The 18,666-nt window shown below is 39.3% G+C and overlaps 1 protein-coding gene across 1 annotated transcript in view; it reads right to left on the bottom strand.

Annotated features, from left to right (window-relative positions):
* Positions 1–18,666, bottom strand: part of SNX3 (sorting nexin 3) — a 48,237-nt gene extending 29,571 nt beyond the window's left edge. Inside the window, exon 1 of the mRNA XM_010856646.1 lies at positions 18,379–18,666. Coding sequence (XP_010854948.1) covers positions 18,379–18,540 — 162 coding nt within the window. The 5' untranslated portion in view covers positions 18,541–18,666. The remainder of the gene's footprint in view (positions 1–18,378) is intronic.

Here is an 18,666-nt window from a genome sequence, read left to right as displayed (position 1 = left end):
TGCAGCCATGAAATTAAAAGACGCTTACTCCTTGGAAGGAAAGTTATGACCAACCTATATAGCATATTCAAAAGCAGAGACATTACTTTGCCAACAAAGGTTCGTCTAGTCAAGGCTATTTCCTGTGGTCATGAATGGATGTGAGAGTTGGACTGTGAAGAAGGCCGAGCGCCGACGAATTAATGCTTTTGACTGTGTGGTGTTGGAGAAGACTCTTGAGAGTCCCTTGGACTGCAAGGAGATCCAACCAGTCCATTCTGAAGGAGATCAGCCCTGGGATTTCTTTGGAAGGAATGATGCTAAAACTGAAACTCCAGTACTTTGGCCACCTCATGTGAAGAGTTGCCTCATTGGAAAAGACTCTGATGCTGGGAGGGATTGGGGGCAGGAGGAGAAGGGGACGACAGAGGATGAGATGGCTGGATGGCATCACTGACTCTATGGACGTGAGTCTCAGTGAACTCCGGGAGTTGGTGATGGACAGGGAGGCCTGGCGTGCTGCGATTCATGGGGTCGCAAAGAGTCGGACACGGCTGAGCGACTGATCTGAACTGATCTGATCTGAAGGTTATGCTCAAAATCTTTAAAGCTAGGCTTCACCAATACATGAACTGAGAACTTCCAGATGTACAAGATGGATTTAGAAAAGGCAGAGGAACCAGAGATCAAACCACCAACATTTGTTGGACCACAGAGCAAACAAGGGAATTTCAGAAAAACATTTACTTCACTGAAAATGCTAAAGTCATCACAACAAACTGTGGAAAATTCTTAAAGAGATGGGAATAACAGACCACTTGTCTCCTGAGAAATCTGTATGCAGGATAAGAAGCAACAGGTAGAACCTTACATGGAACAACAGACTGGTTCAAAATTGGGAAAGGAGTACATCAAGGCTATGTATTGTCATCTTGTTAACTTACATGCAGAGTACATCATGCAAAATGCCAGGCTGGATGAATCACAAGTTGGAATCAAGATTGCCAGAAGTACCAATAACCTCATATATGCAGATGACACCACCCTGATGGCACAAAGTGAAGGGGAACTAAAGATCCTCTTGATCAAGATGAAACAGGAGAGTGAAAAACCTGGGTTAAAACTCAACATTCAAAAAATGAGATCATGGTATCGGTCCTATCACTTAATGGCAATTAGAAGAAGAAAAAGTGGAAGCAGTAACAGACTTTATTTTCTTGGGCTCCAAAATCACTGTGGATGGTAACTGCAGCCATGAAATTAAAGGACACTTGCTCCTTGGAAGGAAACCTATGACAAACCTAGAAAGCATATTAAAAAGCAGAGACATCACTTTGCCAACAAAGGTCCATATAGTCAAAGTTATGGTTTTTCCAGTAGTCATGTACGGATGTAAGAGTTGGACCATAAAGAAAGCAGAGCACCGAAGAATTGATGATTTTGAACTGTGGTGTTGGAGAAGACTCTTGAGAGTCCCCTGGACAGCAAGATCAAACCAGTCAATCCTAAAGAAAATCAATCCTGAACCTTCATTGGAAGGACTGATGCTCAAGCTAAAGCTCTAATACTTTGGCTACCTCAGGCAAAGAGCCAACTCAGTGGAAAAGACCCTGATGCTGGGAAAGATTGAAGGCAAAAGGAGAGGGCGGCAGAGGATGAGATGGTTATTAGATAGTATCACTGACTCAATGGACGTGAATTTGAGCAAACTCCAGGAGATGGTGAAGGACAGGGAAGCCTGTTGTGCTGCAGTCCATGGGGTCACAAAGAGTTGGACATGACTTAGCGACGAAACAACAACAAATAAAGGCAACTACATATGTAAACATGTAAGACAATAAAAGATAAAATTTTCTCTTAGCTGATTAAAAAAACAACTGCCTAAAACAATTATAAAACTGTACTATTCTAACATATACAAATGTAACATATACAACAATAATGCACAAAGGAAGGAGAAAGTGTATTGGACCAAGGTTCCCATTTCATTGGAATTAAGTTGGTATTAATCTGAAGTACATTGAGAAAAGCTGAGGCATACTGTAATTTCAATATCAAACACTAACAATAATTTTTAAGAAGTAAAAAGAATCTCGGGCATTTAAACAGTAAAACAGAAAATATCTAACACAGAAAGCAGTAAAGGAGGAACAGAGAAAAACATGAGACATAGAAAACAAGTATCAAAATGGCAGAAATAAACCCATCATACTGGTGATTTCATTAACAATAAACGCAGGGACTTCCCTACTGGTCTAGTGGCTAAGACTCAACAATCCTAAGGCAGGAGCCCCAGGTTTGATCCCTGATGAGGGAACTAGATCCCATATGCAACAACTAAGAGTTGCTAAACTAAAAGTACTCATGTACCGCAAGGAAGACAGAAGATCCCACATACTGCAACTAAGACTTGGCACAACCAAATAAATAATTTTTTTTTTTTAATAAACTGATTTAGGGAGAAAATATTTTCAAATGAAATGACCAATAAGGGGTTAATCTCAAAAACACATAAAAAGCTCACACAACTTGACAGCAAAAAAGCAAACAAGCTGATTAAAAAATAAGAACTGATCAGACATTTTCCCAAAGACACACACAGGAGGCCAAAAGGCACAGGAAAAGATGCCCAACACTGTTTATTATCAGAGTAACACAAATTAAAACCACAATGAGATATCACCTACACCTGTCAGAATGGCTATTGTCAAAAAGACCACAAATAACAAATGGTGGGAAGGATGTGAAGAAAAGGGAACCCTTGTACACTGTTGGTGAGGATATACATTGGTGCAGCCGCTGTGGAAAACAGTAAGACCCAGCAATTCCACTCCTGGGTAAATATCAGATAAAAAAGAAAACACTAATTTGAAAAGATGTGTGCAACCCCAATGTTCATGTGGGTGAGTGGGCTCAATTGTATCTGATTCATTGAGACCCTGTGGACTGTAGCCTGCCAGGCTCCTCTGTCCATGGAATTTACCAGGCAAGAATACTGGAGTGGGCTGCCATTTCCTACTCTGGGGATCTTCCCAACCCAAGGAACAAACCTGCATTTCTGGAGTCTCTTGCATTGGTAGATTGATTCTTTACTCTGAGCCACCTGGCAAGCTCTCCAATGTTCATAGCAGCGTTATTTTCAATTCCCATATTATGGAAGCAACGTAAGTGTCCATCAATAGATGAATGGATAAAGAAGATACGGTTTTTAGTATACATGTATGCGTGTGTAAGTGTTTATTACAGTGGAATACTACTCAGCCATTTAAAAATAATGAAAGTTTGCCAGTTTCGACAACAATGGACTCGGAGTGTATTATGTTAAGTCAGACACACAAAGACAAATACTGTATGATACCATTTATATGTAGAATCTAAAAAATAAAACTAATGAACAGACTCACAGATAGAGAACAAACTAGCAGTTACCAGTGGGAAGAGAAAAGAAAGGAAGGGCAAAATAGGGATGGGGATTAAGAGGTACAAACTACTGTGCATAAAATAAATAAGCTACAAGGGTATACTGTACAACACAGGGAGTGCAGCCAGTACTTTTTAATAACTATAAATGGAGTATGGCCCTTAAAAATTGTAAATCACTATGCTGTACTCTTCAAACTTATATAATATACATGAACTGTACCTCAATTAAAAAATTTTAACAATTGTAAAACAAAATGGATTATATACACCAATCAAAAGGCAGATTATTCAGATTATCAAACTGAATAAAAAACTTATATCCTCTCTACAAGAGACGCACTTAAGATTCAAAAACAAAAACAGGTTAAAAGTGGAAGGATGGGAAATGATATACAGCTTACAACTAACCATAAGAAAGCTGGAGTAATGTGTAAGTATCAGATAAAACTGATTTTAAGACCAAAGAACTGAGATTCTTGGCAAAAAGTTTTAAAGAAATGTTTTCCTCCTTGGCTTTGGTAACTTGAAAGGAAGGAAGATACACATTTAATAACTGTCCCTCCCCCACAGGAGAAGGAAATGGCAACCCACTCCAGTTTTCTTAGCTGGGAAATCCCATGGACAGAGGAGCCTGACAGGCTACTACTGTGTATGGAGTCACAAAAAGGTCAGACATGACTTAGCAACTAAACAACAACCATCTCCTCTATTATCCATTTCTATGCTTTTTTTATTGTGGTAAAATGTACATAACATAAAAATTACCATTTTATGTGTATGGAGTTCTGCACCGTTAAGTACATTCATTGTTGTGCAACCCTCACTACCATCCGCTGACAAAACTCCCATGTTTAAAAGAATACATTCTATAAGAATATGAGTACCTGGCCTTCTCTGGTGGTCTAGTGTTAAAAATAAACCTGCCAGTGCAGGGGACACAGGTTCAATCCTTGGTTGGGGAAGATCCCACATGACGTGGAGCAACAAAGCCCTGGAGCTGTAACTACTGAGCCCACATGCCGCAACTACTGAAGCCCATGTGGTTAGAGCCCACGCTCCACATCAAGTGTGGCCACTGCAGTAAGAAGCCCAGGCACCGCAACAAAGAGCAGCCCCCGAGCATTCCAACTAGACAAAGCCTGGTGCAGCAACAAAGACCCAGCACAGCAGGGGGAAAAAAAGTAAATAAATCTCAAAAAAATAATAATGAGTAACTGGATTCTTAAGAGTTTTGACCTTTCATTAAGCAACTCCAAGGGTAAATCAGAGTGCTTGGGGGGAAAAAAATGCAGATCCGGTAATATATTTGTTACAAAACTAATCTTTTACTGAAATCAGCACTCTTCTTTTTTCTGACAGTGCAATAAAAACCTAGAGCCAGTTCTCAGATAATGACAGCAGCAGCTAGTATTAAATAAACAAGACAGTACTTAAAAGTCTGTAACACACATCATTTAATTTTAGGAAGATCCTAACACTTTCATCTTAGGATGGACAAAAGGTTCAGAGAGGTTAACTGCCCAAGGACACTCAATTAGTAGGTAGTGTAAAACCAGGCATGAATTCGTGTTCATAGTTCAAGTGCTCTTAGAATACATTAAACAGTATCTCCCCCAAAATTAGTAGAAGCTCTAGAAAAATGTACATAAGGTGCTACATAAGTAGCGCCTCAGTAGTAGGTTGTTTTGTTCTTCTGCCACAACGTCCTCTGCTCCAGTCTGCCTCCTGTTCCCTTCTACCAACACTAGGCTGGGAAAGACTGTCCCAGATGTTTAGATCAAATGGGAGAGAAATCTAGCTTCCTTGAGAAGAATACTTAAAACACTATGCCAGACCTATTAGTTAAAGCTCAAAAAGAAAATGAGATGGTGGATTAGCAGTAGTGAGCCCGATACAGAGACTGATGGAGAGAGAGAAACAAATGTAATGTCAGGGCAAGACAGCAACTATGAACTAAAACAACAAAATGTCTCTGCGGACTCCGGCAGAGAATACTGATACCAAAATTTCTAATTTTCTACCAACACTGATATCAAAAAACTGCTAAGATATCTCTGAAACCAGATGATAGTTAATAAAAAGGTCCTATCAAGAAAGTAAGTCTCTAACCTTTGTTTGGTTGGATTAAGAAAATCTATCTATTCTTAATGAAGAATGGGATGTGTATGAAGTCAGTTACACCTAGAGTTTGGCACAGGGCTAACAGTGACCAGATTGTGAGTGACCACTAACCAGAAACAGTGAGATAGGACAAAAAGGTAAAAAAGCAAAACAAAATCTCAGGTTAAAAAGCAAAACAAAATCACAGGTTAAAAAGCGCTGAGTGCACTGGCCCCTTCATATATGAGCCATCCTGTATATCTGAGGCCAGTATCAACTATAGTCAACTAGACAAATCATACAAGTCAATGTCAATGCCAAGAAAACTGGACAAAGAGACGTCTGATAATTTGAATCTTAAACTTTAAATACCCCAATATAGCGAATGGCTATTGTATTAAAGTTGTTTTAGACAAAAATATCAGAAGTTCTAGAGAAAAGTAAATTGAAGAACATACTCATTCTAATATATTGAAGTATATTCGTAACTGATGTCCTACTTCAACCTATAAAATTTTTCTTAATTTTATGTTTGATCAGATTCTATATAATTACAATCCTTCTAAAATACTGTTAGCTTTGACATTCTTGAAACTCTGGGTACCATATGTTTGATACATATTTTTACGGGCTTCATAATTGGATATTTAAAAATTTATTCTGTCACAAATCAACGTAGGAGTTTTCAAAAGATTGTTTTTGTTCATTTTGAATGAATGCCTTATCAAGATTCAGGTTTCTTCTCAAAACAAAAACAACAAAAAAAATATGTGACATTTGAAGAAATTGTATAGTTATACATTCACTGCTTGAAATCCTTAAATATATTTTAGACTTTGAGGCCTAGAATCACAAGTTGCAAAGGTCAAAATACTTTTCTCGTAAGGTGTGCAGTGAATGGAAGATACTAGTGTTTTTAAGACTAGGCTTGAAATTATGGAGGGTCAAAGACCTTACAATAGAGTAGGAAATTTTTTCTAAGTTAAATTTTAATCAAGAGCTAATAAGCTAAGATATTCATCACCCAGAACATTACTTGCCTAGTCTCAGAAGTTAGCACTCTCTTACACAAAGGCACTAGATCACAACAGCAAGGGCAAATGACTGAATCAAAGATTATGCGGTTCTTTCTCTTATACGCAATCTTTTTAAAAAATACACTAGTCATGCAGCATTGTTAATTTTGACTTACACATGAACAGCCAAAGCAACAGTCTTTTAGTAATTTTCTCTATAGTTTGGAAAAATAATCCTCTACAGGTGATTAAAGTAACACATTCAATTTTTTCCATGAGAAAAAGTGTTTTTCTATGCCTTTGGTAAAACATGTTGGCAGACTAGAAGGCAAGGGATAATGAGAGCTGATGGTGCTAGATTCTGATGGAGATAAGAAAGATAAGGCTGTGTGGCCTACAACCAAGGCTCAGAATCAGGCTGAGCCTAGTCCCCACTGACTCTCATTCTCTTGGAGTGAGTCTATTGTGTTTCCTTCTGTTGGAAATTATCTTTAAGACAGGGCCATGTCACTATTATTAGTTTCCTATTGCTGCTTTAACAAATTACCACTAGTTTAGTAGCTTAAAACAACACATATTTATTATCTTATGGTTTTGGAGGTCAGAAGCTTGAAATGAGTCTCACTGGGACAAATCAAGATGTCACTAGGGCTGCATTCCTTCTGGAGGGTCTAGGGGATATGCTTCCTTGTCTTACCTAGCCTCTGGAGGCTACTCACATTCTTCAGCCCATGGTCCTTTCTTCCATCTTTAAAGTCAGCGATTAGATCACTCCAACCTCTACGTCCACTGTCACGTCTTTTATGACTAACTCTCCCACCTGTTTCACTTATAAGGGCCCTTGTGATTATACTAGACCCACCCAGATAATCCGGGACAACCTCTCCATCTCATGATCCTTAATTTGATTATATCTCCAAAGGTAACATTCTCATATGTTAACACATTCAGATTCTAGTTATTAGGAAGCAGAAATCTTTGGGGAGTTATTTCTGCACCCACAATAACCCAAGCCACAGGTGCCACCAATTATGACATTTGAAGATTCCTAACAAGTAACGTATGGTAGATAATGTTGCCACAAATTCTTTGAAGCTACTTTCATCTGAGAGGTGGAGTTTATTTCCCCACCTCTGAATCTAGACTAGCCTATGACTTGCTTTGAGCAAGAGAATGTGGTAGAAGTGACAAGCAGTTTTCTAAGCCTAAAACTCAGAGGTCTTGCAACTTTCTATCTTCATTCTCCGGAAATGCTATTCTAAGACTGCCATATAAGAAAATCAGTAGAGCCTACTGGAGAATGAGAGGCCATCTGGAAGAGAATGAGGCACCCCAGGAGACAGACAGCCAGACATGCCAGCTCTCCAGCTCAAAACAGTTGCACAAATGAGCACACAGAAACTGCCCAGCCAGACCACAGAATGGTAGGAAATAAATCACTGTTGCATGTCATTAAGTTGGGGTGGTTAGTTATGCAACTGACATAATATTGGTTACTGGGAAAAACCAGTCTACAATGTGTACGTATCTGGATGAGCTTTTGGCAGGAGGAATAAAGAAGGTCATTTGGGTTAGATGGGAGAGGAGAACAGCAGGTAGACTTTCATGGCTGTATCACAAAGCATGATCAGGCTGATACAGGAAATGACTGTTAAATAAGAATGACCCTGGCTATTTTTATGATCTGTTCTAAGTAGAAATAAAAGCCATTACAGTTTCTAAGAAGAGGCAGATAACTAAAACTATATCAAAGAAAACATAAAGTGCCTACCATACCAGCTTGAGACACAGCAACTGCCCAAAACATGCTTAAAATAAAACAAACCATAAATAAAGAGGTAGGGAAAGACATTTGAGCCAGACAGTAACAACAGGTCCCAGGGCATAAAGTGGTCAAAATCCAGTATTAATACTGTGTGACTTTGGCAGGTCACTGACAATGGAAAAGACAGCTATTCTCTCTGCCCTTACACCCCTGGTCCCGTACGCAGGCTTGGGTTCCTACTGAACATTATGACTGTTTTCACCAAGTAGTATCATTAAATTGATCTGAATAGAATCAAACTGACCTACCTCCCTACGTTCCAGTCTATAAGCTTCCTGCCTTTAAGAGCAAGCCATACATTAACACAGTGACTGGCATGTACTAGGTGGTTCATAAATGTTCATTTATTGGACAGTTTTAGGGAAAACTGATCAAAGAAAACATCCAGTCCTGTTTCAGGTTGGTGTGAACTTCTAAATGCAGCAACCACATCTTTTTAAACTTGGCATTCCAGTTCAGTTCAGTCGCTCAGTCGGGTCCGACTCTTTGCAACCCCATGAACCGCAGCACACCAGGCCTCCCTGTCCATCACCAACTCCCCGAGTCCACCCAAACCCATGTCCATTGAGTTGGTGATACCATCCAACCATAGCATTCCAAGTGCTCAATAAAACAACTGGCCCACAGGAGCCACTCAAATGTTAAGTTGAATCTAAAAAGAAATGTAGTTAGGAAAAAACTGATTAGAGTCTTAAGAAAATAAAACTGGGCAAATACACAGATTACAGATAAGAACCATATCTAACATCTAAGTGAAAATGTCTACAATTTATTTCAGCTTAAGTATATCAACATCATCTGCCCTTTTAAACTAAGAGAAAAATTCTATCAATTTACTATATTGTTCCATTTTGAGAACTAATATCACAGTTCCTCAATTTTCAACTTAACCCCTTTCTACAATTCACACATTAAACTTACCCACATCAGTAGTCCAACTAATACCAATTTAATCATTTAATAATGGCATACTGCTATAACATGTAAACAATTACCATGTAAGAACACAAAACATTAAATGATGATATGGTATGAAACAACTAATTCTGAGCTAGAAAATATCTAAACCCCAATCCTGGCTAGAACAGACTCTAGTTTTGTCAGGCACCACCTTCAGTTTTGTCACTGGTTTATCAACTGAAACTAAACCACCATGAACTAGCTACCTAACAGTTTCTATCAGCCCCAACTCTCTCTCTCTAGATATTCAAAGGAGTTTACAAAAGGCTTCAAGCGAGAAAACTAGTTTTACAAACTGAAACTCTGTGGTTGGCCTTAATATGAATAGTAGATGTAATGACTCACAAGGTTAGATTGTGTCTTTGCAAAAACTCGACCTTTAGAAGGAAAAAATGGCGCCTACTATTTCATTCAGTACCCAAGAATAGGACCACGCTTTACAATCAAATAAGATTCTCCAAGTGCTTTGTTTTCCACTATTCCAAAGCTACATAAAATATAGACCAGTGACTGGCCAACTTTTTCCCAAATGGCAAGACAGTTATTTGAAACTACTCAACTCTGTCCTTTCAGTGCAAAAGTGGTTGTAAATACTATGTAAACAAAATATTAAAAGATATGCTGTGTTCTAATAAAACATTAAATAGGTAAGCCCATAGCTGCTGATCCCTGTTCTATAGTGATCAGTGTTTTAAGACTGTTTTCTGTTATATAACATGGTGGAAATCTTTGAGTGTAAATTTAAACAAAGGTCTGGTGATACACAGAAGTATGCCTAGCCAACAAGACTTTTATCTTTGTTTCCACATGAAAATGATCCGTAATATCATGGCAAAGAGGAGATATTGAGAACTAGACATAAAAAAACGAACTTTGAGGCTCCTTTGTTCCTCTAAATGAATTAGAATTTCCAAACTTACTATAGAACAGAGAAGCTCATCCCGTAAGGACAGGAAGGGGAAAAACGGAAAGTAAACAAGCTATAGGTGGCAGGTGTGGAATAATTTTAGGAAAGCCAAGGAAACAGAGATGCTACATCATTTATAAAAGTCTAGAGAGCAAAGAATTAGAAAGTGATCATTCCAGTATTGTTAGGCACTAAGTAATTTTATTAAAGTGATCTTGTCTTCCTAGGATTCCCTGGTAAGAGACACTGACCTCACTCATTTAGATGGCTCAAACAATATACTCCATTACTCACTGTCATCAACTAAAACGCTGGTCCCAAGTAAAACCTCCTACATAGCTTTAAACAGTCACTGAAGGCAAAAAAAAAAGTTAATCATGTATTTTCCATACTTCTAACCCAAACTCGACCCCATGACATACTTCTATCGAACATGCCATGTCTTCATGCCTGCCTCCTTTTTCTACTCACCAAAATTTTCTCTGGAAGGGATCAAATTTATTTACATCAAAACAAACAAACAAAACCCAACTTACATTCAAGGATGTCAAAACTAAAAGGAGCTCAAATTTTATTTCTTACAAATCAAATAAACTTTCTCTAAACTTTGAAATCTCAGTCATCAGCAAACAAAGGAAAAAAAAGACAAGATGAGAATGTTACCAGTGCCACAGCCTAGAAGACAGACCCGATTACTTCTTTACCACTGTGTGGAAGCAGAGAACAGTGTCTGTTCCTCCTTTCTTCACATGGCTGCCCAGCTAGATTAAATTCCGCAGCTTCCTTTATAGCCAAATGTGGCAATGGGCCAGAAATGTGCCTTCACCTTGCCTAGAATGTGGATGTGATACCAGGAAGCTCACAGTCAGGTCACAATGCCAGCCCTGGACTGCTCAAGACTTCTTCACATGAAAAAATAAACTCAGTTTTTGAGGTCTCTGTGAGAACAGTCCAAACTATACCTTAACTGACCATATGTCATATTTTACTATGCTGTCCTAATAGGTTCTAAGTTAAATATTTCTTTAAAAGAACACCTTATTTGGCTGAAAGCTTTAAATCATTTAACTAAGCAATCCATAAACAGCAGTACCAGGATTACAGTATTGATTTTCTCAGATACCATCTTTCTTATATGATAGTCAAAAAACTGCTGGCTCTGCTTACATGGAAGCAGCATCAGATCAGATCAGATCAGATCAGTCGCTCAGTCGTGTCCGACTCTTTGCGACCTCATGAATCGCAGCACGCCAGGCCTCCCGGAGTTCACGGAGACTCACGTCCATAGAGTCAGTGATGCCATCCAGCCATCTCATCCTCTGTCGTCCCCTTCTCCTCCTGCCCCCAATCCCTCCCAGCATCAGAGTCTTTTCCAATGAGGCAACTCTTCACATGAGGTGGCCAAAGTACTGGAGTTTCAGCTTTAGCATCATTCCTTCCAAAGAAATCCCAGGGCTGATCTCCTGAAGAATGGACTGGTTGGATCTCCTTGCAGTCCAAGGGACTCTGAAGAGTCTTCTCCGACACCACAGTTCAAAAGCATTAATTCTTCGGTGCTCAGCCTTCTTCACAGTCCAACTCTCACATCCATACATGACCACGGGAAAAACCATAGCCTTCACTAGACGAACCTTTGTTGGCAAAGTAGCAGCATATTATAATACAAACATAAAAGTATCTAAAAATAACATTTCACTCCTTTTTTTTGGTAAGTATGATTGTGAAAGTGAGATGAAAAATCTCATGGAATCACCAAAATACCTGAAAATTAGGCACTAGTAGATTTTACACGTTAAAGGTATAGGGTGGCAATACTACTAAAATACAAAGATTTCTTAAATGTATATAAATTTGTCTCTTCCTGATTTCTGGCTTACTTTCATGATTATTACACAGGGATACAGACATGGATGGCATAAGACAGGGGTGAAAAGATCAGGCTTGGCTGAATGTAGTAAATGCTTCTCCTTCCCCCAAAGCTAAGTTGTTGGCATGCTTTGATAGTATCTAAATTGTCTCCCCTTTAAAAACAGTTTTCATCTTTGGCCAATATCACTGGTTTTCCTCTCTGCTACATGTAAGGATCTGCTTCTTTTTCTCCCTTCCCTCCCGCTACCACCCTAGAATTTGCCTTTTTAAAAATCCCATTGAGGCTACTAACCACTGCAGCTCCATTTTTTTTTTTTTTTTCATACTTCTCTGTTGCCTGTCATAACTCAAAAGACAGAGAGCCTGGTGCCACCAGGTATAATCCTTGCTGCACATCAGTAAGGTGCCCTTGCTGGGGTGCTTTTTAAATTACCACTTCCCAAATCCCACCCTAACCCAATTAAAAAAGAATCTAAAGGATTTCAAAAGCTCCCCAGGTGATAATGAATGTTCAGTGAGGGTGAAAGAAAAAATATGGCCTCTGAAGATCAGAAAATCTATATTCAAATCCCAGTTTTGCCATTTAATAGCTGTGATTTTGGACAAGTTACTCAACCTTCCTAAACTCCATTTATTCCTAAAGTATCCACTACATGTCAAGCACAATGTCAGATGTTGAGTTAGGGTGATCATGACAGTCCCTGTCCTCTAGAAGGTTACAGAAGAAACAGGAATTAAAGGGAAAAAAAGTGAAAGTCGCTCAGTCATGTCCAATTCTTTGCAACCCCCATGGGCTGAAGCTCACCACGCTCCTTTGTCCATGGAATTCTCCAAGCAAGAATACTGGAGTGGGTAGCCATTCCCTTCCGCAGGGCATCTTCCAGACCCAGGGATTGAACCTGAGTCTCCTGCATTGCAGGATTACCACCTGAGCCATCAGGGAAGCCCATACAAGCAAACAAATGTAATCCTAAAAGGGCTACAAGGACACACAAGGAGGAAATCCAGTCTAGATTCCAGGGATCAGCAAAATCTCTAAAAAGGTAAAAGCAAGGCTGAGTTCTGCAGGACAAGTAATGATAGCCAGATAAGGCTGCTAAAGCAAGATAGAGGAGGAAGTGTATGCAAAGGCCTGGATAGTAGTCAGCTTATTTGGGAGATATAAGTAGTTCAGCAAAACTAAAATAAGAATGAGGGAGGAACAAGAGATGAGGATCAACAATGACTTCAGCTTCCACATTTGCAAAACAAAGATATTATTTGCTCTGCTTGGTTACTCAAAGATCAAATTACATATATAGCAAACTGTCTTGAACACAACAGGTACGCAGGTGATAAATTCCCTCACCTTTCACATGAGAAGAAGCTTGCCTTTTATAAGCATTTCCAATCAACAACACACTTTTTCTTTTGAGCCAATCAACAACACACTTTTTCTTCAGATGATTTCATCATAGCACAGAATTCAACAGTAAGTTCTTTTCAGCTATTTTGTTTTTCTGGGGTGCATCTTATCTACTGTGGATTAATGAACAGTCAACTCTTAGGTCTCAAGGACACTAACATTGAGACTTCCTTCTAAAGGTTCAGACACTTGAGGGTTCTCCAACACCAGGCTGTAGATAAAAAAGGTTTTAATATATTGTTTAAATGAACTGAAGCTGTGAAGCAATACAGAATGTGGACCACAATACTTCAAATCCAACCCTGACTCTGATACTCACAGGAGCTCCGTGCTTAGTCACTCAGTGGTGTCTGACTCTTTACAACCCCATGGACTGCAGCCTGCCAGGCTCCTCTGTCCATGGGATTCTCCAGGCAAGAATACTGGAGTCAGTAGCCATTTTCTTTTCCAGGGGATCTTTCAGACCCAGGGATCAAATCCAGGTCTCCTTCATTGCACGCAAATTCTTTACTGTCTGAGCCATCAGGGGAGCCCTGACTTTGACTTGAGTTAGATATTAATGACTTACGTTGGGTAAGAGACATCTTTCTGTGTCTTGGTTCCCTTATGTGCCAAAATGAACAATACAAAACAGGATCCCTTAACACAATATAACAGAGCTACTTTTTAACTGCCACTGCCTCACTCCCCCCACATTAAGGGATGGGTTAGGTAAGAACAGACTCTTAAAGCTATCTTTCCCTGATAGAGATCCTGGAGGTCAGCCATAGCTGGCAGCAAAGATGTATATCAGACTTTTCATGGTCAATTGATAAAGCTACCTAGATTCTGCAGATGTCCTTCGGCTCCAAAATGCTTTGATTCTTTTAAATACTATTTTAGCCCTTTAAGAATTAATTCACATAAACCCTAAAAACAAGTCTAAAAATTAATTTATTTCTGAAGAGAATATTAATGACTCAATTTAAAATGAGAGGACTCATCCAGAGAAGAATTACCAATACAAGTTTAGAATGGCAAATATTGTCAAGATGCTACTTTCATTATCTTTCCTGGTACAAGGTTTATTAGAAAACTTTACTATTCAGTTTTATGTTTCAATATGCCTCAACTTAAAAAAGCTACTTTTAGAAGCATGTCAGGTGATAATGTTAATTAAAATTACTGTGGTAATCATTTATGTATATAGCAGTCATTATGTTGTACACCTTAAATACAATTTCATATGTCAATTAGATCTCAAACTGAAAAAAAAGTATCAATACTAGCACAATCATAGGAAACATACTACCTTAAAATATGTCTGTGTGTGCTTAGGTGCTTAGTTGCTCAATTGTGTCTCACTCTTTGTGATCCCATGGACTATAGCCCACCAGACTCCTCTGCTCATGGAATTTCTAGGGAAGAATACTGGAGTGGGGTGCCATTTCCTACTCCAAGGGATCTTCCGGGCCCAGGAATTGAACCTGAGTCTCTTGGGTCTCCCACACTGGCAGGCAGATTCTTTACCACTAGAACCATGTGGGAAGCCCTCACCTTAAAATATGGAGACTTCTATTAAATATTTTTGGTCTTAAGTGTGAAATTTTACTACATTCTGAATGGCATCACAGCTTCCCACACGGAATGACACAGATAGAGTTCTTGATAAGGAAATCAAATTATTTTAGTAACTCACCCCTGCACATTAATGTAGAGAATGTAGTCAGCTGATCAATGACTTTTAATTTAGAAGTAGCTGTATTTAGAAAGAAGCAACTTTTGAGTGCCTGTTATATACCAATCACTGTGCTAAAGAGAATTATGTGTATTATGTCATTTAGTCCTCTGAGGTAGGTACAGTCATCTCTCAGTATCCATGGGGGATCTGGTTCCAGGACGCACACACCTCCATATTAAAATCTGCAGATGCTCAAGTTCCTTATATAAAATGGTTTAGTATTTGCATACAACCTACGCACATCCTCTCTTTCACTTTAAACTATCTCTAGGTTACTTATAATACCTAACACACAATGCATATGTTATATATATATAGCTGCGGGTATGCAGCAAATTCAAGTTTTGCTTCTTGGGACTTTCTGGATTTTTTTCCTACTACTTTAGGTCTGTGGTTGGTTGAATACTCATATGCAGAACCGGCATCCTCAAATACAAAGAACCAACTGTACTATTATTAGCACACCTATTTTACAGAAGGGAAGTGGACCTTAGATTTTGTACCTTACTCAGTTATTCTTTGAACTCAGAGCTCAAGAAAAATCCTTAAATTAACTCTGGTTCAAAGCAGTTTTCTCTAGGTACAATACACCTTAATTAACTTAGAATCTTCAGAAAATTAAAGCCACATTATAGCACAAACTTCATAAACAGTGACTGAATTTCCCCTTCAGTTTTCTCTTTAATATGCCAAAATAATTCTAGAACCTGAGCTTTCCAAATCCTTTAATCATTTATGGTGCTCTCTGCTATGCCTACCATTAGAATGATTTTAAAAAACATTAATACTGTATCAATTATTTTTAAAAGCACAGAGATAATCAAGAGATCCTAATAGTCTTAAACACTATCCTCAAACCAAAAGATAAATGGAGATTGGGAAACTTGCATTCTAAAGTGCCATCATCCAGATAAAATTACTCTGTGAATTAGAGTAATTTCAATCAGATTCTATAAAATGGAACATTTTTCTCAAGACTAAAATTAGAGTGTAACCATAGGATAGTTTAAGGGCCCAAACTTTGGAACATAAAATGGTCTGACACGTGTCAAATTCAACAGCAGAAGGCAAGCAGCAGGGGCTAGGGAGAGAAGGAACAGTTTAGAAAAGTAGTAATAAATGACAAAATGACTTACCTATTCATCTCACTGGCAGCTGTACCTTAATTACTCTCAAAAATCACATGCTGCTAAAATAAGTTCTAATATCTTACTATACGGTGTCCTGCATTTTAAGTTAACACATTACATTATTAAGAGAATCCCCAATGACATTTCATAAGGACTAGAAACTCAATTATATTTTCTTAGAAGGCACAAGCACTTATGACTTAACAGTTACTAACACACAACAATCTGGTGTACATAATCTAACAAACCAGTGTAGGTGTGTATACTCTGTTAATTCCTTAACTTATTAATCACTCTTAAAAAGGATTGCTTTCTTCAAAATACAAATGACAATACCATAAGCACAATTTAAAGTGTCACATATGCTAATTGGTAATAAAAATCAGATGAATTTTTTTTAAAAACTGTTATTATACTTAAAGTCCATTTACTATGTAAGAACTCAGCATGACAAACACAAAGTTATTAAATGAGGAAATGGAGGCAGGAGATTCCACTTCAGTTGTGTGACAGGAAGTACTAGCTCTGGAAGTTTAGAAACAGGAATACCAAGCTCTGCTGTAGCACAAGAAATAAAGGAAAATATGCTGATGAATGAGAGTAAAAGAAGTTCTTTTCAGTTACAACCTGCGATATATTAAAGGCAACCCAAAACCATTCCAAAAGTTAAGGGGAAAAAAATGCCTCGTTTTTTTCCACTAGGCTTAGGTGACAATGTGCTTCCTTAGGTACACTGGAATTCAGATTCTGCAGTTTCGCTGTAACAAGACTGCTTGTGACTCATGTTTCACACATCCTTAGAGAGACAAGGGTGACTTGTAACATTTAACAGGTTAGTTTCTATTTTAAGTTGGATGATTATTACATTTTTTATAGCAACACATAAGTAAATTATTTTTAAGTGTCTAAGTTTCACAACAGTGAATAAACTGAACATTACTAAACTGTACAGTTAAAAATGGTTAAGATGGTATATTCTGTTATATCTTACCACACAAAAAATGAGAACGTTAATCAGAAATTATTCCACTTAAATGTTAATAGTAATTTGTTACATAAAATTTGATTACTCATAAACCAAATTCTTAGGCTTAATTTTTAGTAATTTGTTACTGTCATTAGCAGCTGGATTCGTTTCACTGTAACTAATTTTTAAAGATACTTCCATACATGAGGAAATTCTTTAATTTTAAAGTAGTGTGTGAGTGAAAGCACTATACTCAATTAGCATCTTTCAAATCATCTGAATTACTTACTGCCAACAAATAACTGGTTATGAAATTATAAATGTGGTTCTACTTCAGCTGATTCTTTCATTCAGTGAAGTGCAAATTTCGAAATTAGGAGAGCAAGATCCCTCAATGAACAGGCTTTTCTTAAAGCAGTGGTAGTCTTGATTGTGAGGCAGGCAACACTTCCCACTCCTCAGCCTTTAGCACAGTTGTGGCCCAAAATACTAAGGTCAATCATTTTCCATCACCGTTTTCTCACCTGGCTCAGCCCTACCAAATTTGACAGGCTTTTGTAAACTTTCTTAAGGTTCTGTTCAGAAAAGCGTGCAATCTAGGTGAGTTTGGTAGCTCGGCCAACTCGGGGGTTGGTGGGGGGGGAATAGTCTCCAGGAAAAGAAAACCGGATTGGCTTCAACTTTGCGCAAACCCTCTTTCTCAGTCACAGATAGCTCCATTCCCGATGAAGGGCTGTGTTCTCGAAAGATCTACCCCTTTCCAACTCAAATGTCATTCCCAGATCAGCTGCTTGAGGGGCCAGCGGCGCTCAACCCACGCCCTCTTCTCCGAGTACCTTCTTCAAGTGCCAGAGCTGGCCTCAGCTCACCCTACAAGCTCCCATCCAAGCCCTGCACGAAAGCCCTACACGAAGACTGGCCCTGGCCCGGACCCCGCCCGTGGAAAAGTCTGCCCCACCATGACAGCAGGGGGCCCCGCCTGGGCGGCCGTGGCCGTTTGAGGGTCTGCGCTCCAGGGTCCGCGGCGGACAGCCAGGACCACAGGAGTCTCTCCGTAGTGGGAAAAGACGGCCTCACCTTGACCCTGATCTCGTAGGTGGTGAAGCGGCCCCGGCCGACCCCCACTGTCTGCGGGTTGCTCACATCTATCTCGAGGAAGTTGCTGGGAGGCCCGTAGGCGTCATTCAGGTTCTGCGGCTTGGTGATCAGCCGCCGGGTGTCCGCCACGGTCTCCGCCATTTCGCTGCTGCAGCCGCCGCCGCCGCCGCCGCGGACTCCCTCCGCCCCCTCCGCGTTCTACCGACACCTCCGCCGCCGCTGCTGCTGCTGCCCGCCGCGGGGACACCGGGCTCGCGCGCAGCGGTC

Source organism: Bison bison, unplaced genomic scaffold, assembly GCF_000754665.1.
Source record: "Bison bison bison isolate TAMUID 2011002044 unplaced genomic scaffold, Bison_UMD1.0 scf7180017864373, whole genome shotgun sequence".
NCBI classification, from domain to species: Eukaryota; Metazoa; Chordata; class Mammalia; order Artiodactyla; family Bovidae; genus Bison; species Bison bison.
This window is presented reverse-complemented; position numbering and strand designations above follow the sequence as displayed.